This window comes from Epinephelus lanceolatus, chromosome 20 (assembly GCF_041903045.1).
Source record: "Epinephelus lanceolatus isolate andai-2023 chromosome 20, ASM4190304v1, whole genome shotgun sequence".
Lineage (NCBI taxonomy): Eukaryota > Metazoa > Chordata > Actinopteri > Perciformes > Serranidae > Epinephelus > Epinephelus lanceolatus.
In genome coordinates, this window is record NC_135753.1 from 16,870,239 (window position 1) to 16,880,490 (window position 10,252).

Below are 10,252 nucleotides of genomic sequence, written 5' to 3' on the forward strand. Positions count from 1 at the left end.
AAGACCTTCAAATATGTTTTGCACAATATTAAAAAATGGTCTCTTCAAAGAAGCTTATTGCTGAAATTAAGCAAATAAAAAAAAAGTCTTGGAAATCATTTGTTTAGATGATATGAATACATTTAATAAATATCAAGGATGAGAGCACATTATTTACTTGAAATTAAATATATAAATTAAAGTGTCAATTCTGTAGCATTTTCCACAAGGACAAATCTGTTAAATCTACAGTTAATAGACACTGCAGTTTAATGTATATACAAAAACTCAGTTTGTAATTATTTCTAATTCTAATCATCATAAAACCTCTTTAATGAAAGCAGCTCTGAGCTAAAGAACTTCATAGCTACATCGCCTTTCTCATTACAACAAATATTTTGAAAGTTTGCTAAAATGGTAATTTATATCATTATGCTTATTGAGCCATAATGAGGCCCAATGATTGAATTAGTCCACACAATTGAAACTTATCATACTAAAAAACTCACACAGTGATTTGAAATAGAGTATGAACACTCAATTAATGAGATAACTGCAAAAATAATGAGGCATGCTGATATAGAAATTGGCTTATTTTGAAGGTAATTTGCAACTGAAGATGCAAAAAGACTAAAAATGACTTAATAAACTGAAAATAAATAAATAAATATAAGAAGAAACGTCTCTGCAATAAACTAGAAACAATACTATAATATCTGATGTGCTGGTGAGAAATATTATTTTTGACATTAAGTTTTTTATATTACTTAGTTATTATTTATCCACATAAGTTGCCATTTATTCTAACATTGAGATAAATATAACATTTTCACCGTCTGAATTCAGAAAAAAAGTACATATTACTACTAGACACCAGCAAGATTGTGAAGTTGGGATTGAAGCAAAATATCTTGACAGGGAAAATCTGATTTTTAAGAGTCAATTAAACTTTTCAATATATTTTATATTAAGGAGAGTCATGCAACAATGCTGCTATAAAATATACATCAGTAATTAAGTATTAAACTTATCCACTGTTGCTTTTATTAAGTATTTAAGACAGACAATACAACAAAAGTGTACCACCTCTTCAAAGGGAACATTTCTGCCTGTTGTATTGTCAATGCACTTTCAACTAACTAGACTGTTCCCTTAAAAAATGAACTGGTTTTATAAGAAACTCCGTGTTTGAAAGTGTATGAAACAACAACGCACAACACTGACATAAAATAGAATCTCCCCGTAAAGGTATCCAAGCGTTAAAGAGCCAAACATTGACTTTGTCTTTGCACTTAAACTTAGTTTGCTGCCTGACACTGCTGACACCTGTCCCAGCACTGGAAGCTCTCTGCTCTCACCTCACCATTGCCTCAACCAGACCTCAGCCAGCACCTTTATGAAGGAGAAGGGACAAACGGGAGGCGTGAGCCGACTTACCGTACAGCTTGTTGGGAGTGCCCTCTCTGTCCGTGGCGTCGGAGGGCAGGAGCAGGGGCTCGTCGTTCAGATCGCTGTCTGGGGTGGCCGCTTTGTCGTCCGCCCGGAGTTCTGCCGCGCTCATGTCGCTGCGCAGGGAGAGCAGCGGCTTGCTCAGCTGCCCTGTAATCATCGGATCCTGGAGGGAGCTGGGAGCCCAGGTGGGAAACAGAGGAGAAAAAAAAGAGAAAACACCCCTGGTTAGATGTGCTTCGGCGTCTCACCCTCACCGGCTCCTTCTCTATGTCTCTACTCACTCTCTCCTCACCCAGCTTCTCCTTTCTATCGCTCACTCATCACTCTCCCTCTCTCTCCTGCTCCCTCCCTCTCCAGCTCTCTCTTTTATCTGAGGCTGGTGCTACCCCGCTGATACTGCCGGCTGCTGCCTGGTGAAGAACTGTTACGGATCGCGTGGCGTTACCATTATACCCTGCAGTCCTAAAACCGTGATACATCCATCTCCAAGGGCTCATTACTACCTGACATGTGCCTCATCTTCAGCAAACACTAAGCTGACAGCAGTCTAAAAAGAGGTCTATGGGCTGTGCGCTGATAAATAAATATAATTCTACATCTAGAAAGAAGATATGAGTGAAAATACACACCAGTGATTACACCAATTTTCACATAGTTGGGGACACAAAATGTGATCAAAGGTGACATCTCGCCGCACAGTGTAAGGCGACATGAACTTAAGGCCTGATTTAGACAAGAGATGAAGGCAGTGATGCTCCCAAATTTTTGTCCAAATTATTTTAATTTTTTTGTCAGCACTTAGAAACAAAAATGAAGAGCATCAACATGACATGATTAGAGCACTATCTGCCTGAACAGCTTGGAAGAGAATAAATTCAGTGAAGTGAAGAATCAAAAACTTTGAAATAAACTGGTTTAAAAATACAAAAAGAAAACACTTTAAAAGCATTTTATGAATGTATCAGAAATTCAAAAGCTTCCATCAATACATTTTATCCGAGGTAGATGCAACACAATCAATAGAATCCACTCTATGGATATTTTTTGACTTAAACAAATATCAAAGTAAAGTTTTTTAAAAGCCGTTGCTCTTACCTAAACAAAGCTCCAGAAGAAATGGGTAAAAAAAGAGTTTTCAGGAAGTCCAAATGTTAAAGTCAGTGAAACAGCAGCTAAAACATGCCACCACAGCGCAGAGACCAGCTAGTACATGTTTCTACTGAACCAGAAGCAGCCTCCTCAACCTTCGTGTATCTGAATGGCCACCACAGGTTCAAGCCTGAGGTTGCTTCCTAAGACAGGCACTGGAGATGTCACCTCCTCCCTCCCCCCCCCCTCTCTCTCTCTCCCTGCCTAACACACACAAACACACACTCCCTCCTGACTTTACTCCCCCCTGTCTCTTCCCCCTTGTGTCCTCTGACTGGAGAGCTCCTCAGACAGTGTTCACCCCACCTCAGGCTCTGAGACACAGACACAGAGCAGCAGGACTATGGCCCCCTTCCTTATTTATGGCTAAAGTCCAACCTAAATATATCTGAGCAAAGGACAGGTGACCAGCACATATAGGCACAGAAAGGAAAAAGGAGTCTTATCTTACCCATCAACTCCCCCCTCGTCCCCACTTCTATCAGGGTGGTCGATGAGTTCCTGCCCAGAGGGGCATTTTTAATGTGCTCATCACGGGAATCAGCCCCCTTTGATATGACACATGATAATCTATGAAAATGTTAATCAATAGAAATAGTTTAAGCTGTCGTTAAAAACGTGAGCCGGCTGGTCAATACTCATATCCCTGGTAACAATGTCACTAGTCATCAGGGCTTCATTTGTGGAGCACTTAAATGTGGGACACTGCGCATCAATGCACCTCTCTGCCCGCCGAGGTAAACACATTTTCCCCTCTGTCTGAGCCTGGCCACACTCTGCATGCATTTGGGTCCACCCCCACCTCCTACCTCCTCTCCTTTGAGTTGCTTGATAGGTCCACTGGAGGGCAAAATTAATACCTAATTGAATCTTGCAGTCATCAAAATAATCAATAGTTTTTTATTATTTATTCTTCACAGTCTGTTGACTGTTTGAAAGCTCAGAGGGACAGGGGAAAGCACAGGCAGCCCTGAAATTTCTACCGTTTCACAATGTAATTTTCACTGGGGCATGAGAGTTTGCAAGACCTATAAAAAATGAGAGCAGTGGTTTTTGTTGGGAGGTGAGGGGAAAAAATAAAGGAAAAATGGGAATCTTTGCCCCAGCAGCTACGATGAAAAATAGAATAAACAAGCTACTGACACTTCAGAGAAGGGCAGGGTCCTTTCTGTCCATCCCTCCATCTTTTTCCCTTTCCCCTTTTCTCCTTATTTCATCATATCAGGAGTGTGGCGGTACCTCTCTAATGCTGGCATTTCTCTTCCTGACAGACTCCAAACAAGTGCTGGGAATGAGATCAGAGCTCTAATCTTCCCCTGGCCTCCGAGGCTCGAGGATAAGGGGGCAACACATCTCTCACCATCTTACGCAGCTGTTAATTACCTCATTTCAAAACGGTTTGCTTTACCTATTTGCAATCATGCCACCAGATTGGTCGTGTTTATCAATTTAAGCTCAGTGAGTAATGTAATTACACATAATGGGATAACTGTAATCTTATTGTAAAAATCCGTAATAAAAAGGGATGTTTAAAAATTACCATAAGAAATTACATTACTGATTCTAAGCAGTGGATGTGTAACGGATTAGCTTCATTTTTTTAAAGTAACCCTCAGACCTCTGATTAAAGCAATAATGTGAGTTTGTTCATGTGTGTATGTGTGTGTGTGTGTGTGTGTGTAAGAGGGGTGGCGGGAGCAGACATGAGGGAGTTTTTTTTTCTGTTCACTCAGTCTGGCCACAGCTCAGGAACAGGTTGCAGGAACAAGAAAAAGCACTTGATCCCCCCCTTTGCCTCCCGCTCACCAAACTCCCCCAGTGGCCAAATAATCAGTGGTAAGCGGAGAGTCCAGCGCGTCATCAGATACCCATGCTAATAGCTAGTGGTCTTACCAGTGCTATAGCAGTGTGAGGGAGACTGTGTGAGGGGTTTCAGCCCGTGACCGACATGCTCCACTCCAACACTCTAGGCTCCTTTGGTTATCAAAGAGAAAAACACATTAATTATCATTATAATTGTCATAATATCATTTTACCTTATTCACAGTGACCTCTAATATGTATGCCAGTGTTCAGCATGGACTGCCCAAACAGCTGGAACAGTACAACTGAGTATCTGTAGCTGTGTTCATACATACTAAGTTAGCAGTTACAAAAAATGTATGTACTTCACTGGTTTGTATCAACAGGAAATGGTTCAATGCACTCAATAATTATCAATAGTGCGATATTAATATGGACAAATAGAAGTCTGGTCTTGGTGATGTAGTCATAGGCCACAGGAGTACTTGAAGACAGTAAAGTTGCATACCAGTAGAGCTGCAACAATTACTTATCTAACTGTTTAGCTGACAGAAAATTAATTAACTATTGATAATGATAATCAACATTTTTTTTAATAGCAAAAACAGAAACTTTTGCTAATTTTGGCTAAAATATTGTCTGAATATCTTTGGGTTTTGGGCTGATGGTAAAATGAAACTAGCAAAGTGAATACATCACCTTGGGCTGTGGCATACGGTCGTTTTTTAATATTTCCAAAGAACTTATAGACAAGATAACAGGCAGATTAATTGATTCACAGAGCACAAATGGTGCACAACAATAGTACATGCAAATATCAGCCTCTTTCAATATGCATACTTACTTATGTAAATGTGTGTGTTAATGTGTATACTTAATTGTCTTGCTTCCCTAGGAAAATCCTTCTCGGCATTGGCATGTAATATGGAATTGGGACACAGCTTGTCAGTTTTATAATCTCCATAATGCACTGGTGACCTGCCCATTTTCCTGTTTTGTGCCCAATGCATGCTGGGATAGGGCTCAGCACACCTGTGACCCTAGACTCAATAAGCCGGTGTGAAAAAAATCATTAAAGAATAAGGTGTAAAATCTTCCCAAAATACACCCCATCATGTGTCAGACTGTTCTTATAAACATTACTGTTGTCAAATCATGTGTTTGCCTCGCTTGTCTGCATGCATTCAAAACACTACACAAATCATCTATTGTCTCATTAAACTCATTATCACTGTTCTAAGTGGCCTACTGGCTAAAAAGCAAATAAATTCATACTGTCATTAGCTGATTAGTTTTTTCTGCTGAAACCTAATGAGTTAGTGTTCCTTGTAATGCAATCATAATGACCTGCGTAATGAACGGACACAGATACTGCCAAAATTAATATCCAATATCAGCCACAAGAAATTAGTTTTCATTGCTGCAGTGAAATTAGTTAAATCTGTCACTTTTTCCAGTCACTCTTTAATTTACTTTTCCAGGAATAACTTTGAATTTGAATGGCTCATTGGGCTTTAATAATGTATGTATGAATTTAAGGAATGTTTTACACAAAAAAATGACTGTAAACATGTAAGACTAAATCTAATAAAGAAGACAAACACATTCCAGTCTTTTAAAGAAAAACCTCTTTTCTGAAATGTATAGCGTTAAATGGACTACCTTTAATACAAAATTTTTAAAAACTAACAAAACTGCGACTTTATTTCAAGAACTACAAACTGAACATTACATGTATGTGTTAATGTATCAGTCAAAGGCCAACATAAATTCTGAAACGCCTATTTTGAGTAACTGTTCTGTTGTTTGATCCCATTGCATTGGGCAAATATCCCAAGACCTAAATGTCTAATGTGGTATGGTAGATGATGATTTGTCTCCCCCTTAGGGTTATTAACCAAACTGTTCCCCACTACCATGGCAAATGGATCTGTGTGTAGTTTCACCAAAGCCCCTTTACGCATGCAGACACCTATAAGTGCTATTAATTAACTTGTGATTTACTCGTACAAGTAGAAGGTTCCTATTATTTTATCTGTTACATTACTAGCTAATATACTTCCTCTGTACATATTCTTTTGGACCAGAAGGCCAGTGTTTTAAGTAGTCAAGATTTGAAAAGATTTTTTTTCCACATTCATTAATATGATCAGCAGTTATTCCTCTCTACTCCAAAGCTAAAATGCTCCCCAGTGGATGGTCGGTGGGTCAGTGAAGGCTGAGGGCTATCAAAGCAGTGTATTAAAAGGAGCTCTTTGAAGCTTGTAAACCACGGTGCCCAGCAGGTCCACAACAGATAGACGCCTCTGATTGGTCAGGTGTGTGTGTGTTTTTTGCTAGATCGATCCACGGAGCTGACATTCTGGAGCATCAAAGCTTTCAGCACACTAATCTGACTCCTCCTATGAGGGCAAGGGTTGTTTTTATTATTTTCCTTTTTTTCCCCTCTCTATGAAATGCTTATACCTCAGAGGGGCTCCTGCATGCTTATGATATGAGAGTGGGCGAACCATGTGTTTTAAAGGTTTGAAAGGGAATGAAAACATATTGAAATCAAGCTCGGACACTGTATTTATCAACCGATAAATAATGCAAAACTATAGAGAGAGAGAGATGGGGAGAGCAGCAGAGAATCACAGGGCCATCCATGGGGCATAGCACTGGCAGAAGAGGAGTGACACCACAGAGATTCACACACCGCTGCTCCTCAAAGTCAGTTTCCCCTCACACTGTCTCTGGAGACCTGTGCCACATACACACTCATGAAAGGTGTGAAAATCAGATTTCCCAAAAAGGATCGGTAATTCTCTGTGAGGGTGGAAGCCGCAATCAATAAATCATTGCTAAGTAGATTGTAAAGAAAAAAAAAATTATTCCCCCTTGGTATCAGTGCATTAGGATTCTCCTGAGGATGGATGAGGCAAGATGGGGGTGTGAGACAATCTCAATAAAGAAGAGGCAAATCATACCTTTGGCATTCATCTGGACTCTGGCAAGCAGGTGTCAGCTGGGTGAGGAAGGACCAAGAGAGTTGACTTATATCTGAGGGATTCATTTGGCCATCGACTCCAGGAATGTCTGGAAATATACAAAGCAAATGAGCAAATAGGCTGCCTTTAGAACACGCATGAACGCTGTCTTCTACATTGTTTTAATACTGATTATTGTGACATTAAAACCATTCTTTTCTTTGTTTTTTTTTAAGCAGGCACTGTAGAGATTTGTTCATCACAGAATGCACAGGTGACAAGTCCAAAAATATCTACAGCAGCGATCCAGTGGTTAAAACTGCTGTACTGTATAATGTTGAAGTAAAGTTGCATTTAACACATCCTTATTTGTCTATTCATCTGTCTACTTTGTAGAGGGAAATACTGTTCTTTCAGAATCAGAGTTTACATACAAAACCATATGAGCTCTACAAAAAAACAACACGTTGCATTGTTAAAAAGAGCTCAACCTTAACCAAACATCTGCATAATAAGTACTTTTACGTTTAGTATATTTTGCTAATAATACTTCTAATTATGCAGGGCTTTTACTTGCAATTAAATATTTTAATATTGTTGTACTGCCATTTGTAGCTACTAAGTGGTGAAAGAAGTATTCAGGTTGTTTCCTTAATGTAAAAAGTACTCCATTACACACAGAAGTCCTGCACTCAAACTCCTTTATAAAAGCATTACCAGTAAAAGTAAATGTACTCATTATGCATTAGAAATACAACTGAGGGTCTTTCATGTCTTAAGTAGTACTGTAATGATGTTGCTGGCTGAGATGGTGCTGTTTTAAACTACTTTCTGTAAGCCTGCTGCTGTGTAGGGCTGGGAATCACCAGAGGATCCTCGGTACAATCTTAAGTCATGATATAATATTATTGTGATTTTAAATATGTTGAAGTGTGCTGAGTATTGTATTGCGATAAAATATATTGTGATTTATGACCTGTTTTCAACTGTAAATTATGTCCCCAAAGGAAAACTTTTTCATCATCTGTTTTCTCTATGAGATATAGTTTTCAGTCTATTTATCTCACTTCAGCCATTTTTATGTAGCAGCAAAATGTAGGCTATCCTGCTGGTTAAAAAAAGCAATTGATCATATTATTCTAGTAGGCTACCTAAAGTTGCATTTGTCACACTAATAATTTATTTCATAAAAAAACAACACTACAATATTGTCACACAAATATATTGTGATACTGGACAATCTAACATGTTGTCATGATCTGAATTAGTGGTTATGTCCTCATTTCATTCCTGTATGTTGGGGCTTATGTGCTTTTGTATAGTACGTTTTCCTCAATGTGCTTTGGTTTCATAGTTATGTCACTGTCTTGCAAATTGTGCTTGTGTGCTGTTGTCTTTGCTTATGTGCTTCGCTAGTGTGTTTGTTTGTGGCTATGTGCTTTGGTCTGTGTTGTGTTTCATGCTGTACTTCTCTGTAGTACGTTCTTAATGTTTTAGGTTATATGGTTTTGTCATTGTTTTATTAATGCATATGTCTTGTTTTTGCCTATGTGCCTTGTTATGTTCTTTTGTCCATGGTTAAAAGCTTGCTCTGTGCTCATGTGTCCTTCTATGGACATGCTATCAATCCATTTTTATCTGTGCTTATGTGCTTCTGTGCTTTTTCTTATATACACTTACATCATCAACAACCTGCCAGGGACTGCAGATGAAAATTAGCCTCTATGGCTAAATCTGGCACATTTACATGACTTAAGTGATCATGTTCATTAATGTGCACTGCCCCCTTTCAAAAATAAAATGAACACTAACATAAACTCAAGGAAAAGTATTAATACCACACTGTAAAAATACTGTGTTACTACTAAATGTCCTGCATTAGAAATAGTACATAAGCAAAAGTGTGTACGCACAATGAGGATCAGAATACAGTCAGTATTTAAAAGTAAAAGTAAAAGTACTCATGCATAACATTTTAAATCAATTTAATAAATCAAGACAATTAAAAACAACTAAAAGTTAGTTACACACAATAGTTACACCTGCACTTTTATATTTTCTAATAGATTCTGTGCAAAAAAATCTTAATTTGTAGAGTAAGTAACGTTAGTATTAAAGTTATTAAATAATTGTGGTGGAAAAAAATACAATATTTCCCTCTGAAGTGTAGTGGAGTACTGAAGTAAAGTAAAAGTACTTCAAATTTCTAACCAAGTAGAGTACCTGAGTAAATGTAGCCTACCAAGTTACTTTCCACCACTGGTTAGCTGTCAGATAAATGTAACGTTATAGTTAGTGGAGTAAAAACTATTTTATAGCTCAGTAAAATATAGTATGTATAAGTATAAAATACCATAAAATGGAAATACCCACGTACGTTAAAGTACCACGATAGTACTTCAAACACTACTGTAGTTGAGTAACTTATATTTATGAAGTTAACTTAAGTTAGTTTTCTGTCACAGTAATGTTAGCAACCAGCTATTGTATCGACTAAGGTAAAGTCTGGAGAATTAATGTTTAATAGCTAACATTAATTTACTGAATTTGGCACTTGTTAAAATTGTTTAAATTGGAGTAATACAACTTATTTGAAGAAATTATTTCTGGTTTAGAGAGTATCTACCTGTCTTGTCGCACTTCAGGACTTCGAAGGAACTTTACTTTACGTTATCCCACGAAATAAGCTAACGGCCACTCTGCCAGAAATTTCCTAGCTTAGTTAATTAACTGTCTCAAATATCAATAGAAGTAACAAAAACAAAGTTTAAACCGAGCAAAACCGAGTTACAATGGCGAAAATAATGTCGTTAAATATGAATACCTCGTTAAAAACACATTTAAGCTCTCACCTGTCGTTAATTATTGTCACCTTGTCCACTCTCGACGGTTATCGTTTC

The 10,252-nt window shown here is 38.0% G+C and overlaps 1 protein-coding gene across 3 annotated transcripts in view; it reads right to left on the reverse strand.

The window, feature by feature from the left end:
* pou6f2 (POU class 6 homeobox 2) overlaps positions 1 to 2,669 on the reverse strand; it is a 95,174-nt gene extending 92,505 nt beyond the window's left edge. For 2 of the 3 annotated variants that reach the window (XM_078162706.1, XM_033638345.2), the window contains exon 1: positions 1,417 to 1,713. In XM_078162706.1, the coding sequence (XP_078018832.1) occupies positions 1,417 to 1,588 (172 nt within the window). In that variant the 5' untranslated portion in view covers positions 1,589 to 1,713. Of the gene's footprint in view, positions 1 to 1,416; positions 1,714 to 2,526 lie in introns of those variants that run through there. The other variant, XM_078162705.1, reaches the window with a different exon arrangement.
* Between the last annotated feature and the right edge of the window lie 7,583 nt (positions 2,670 to 10,252).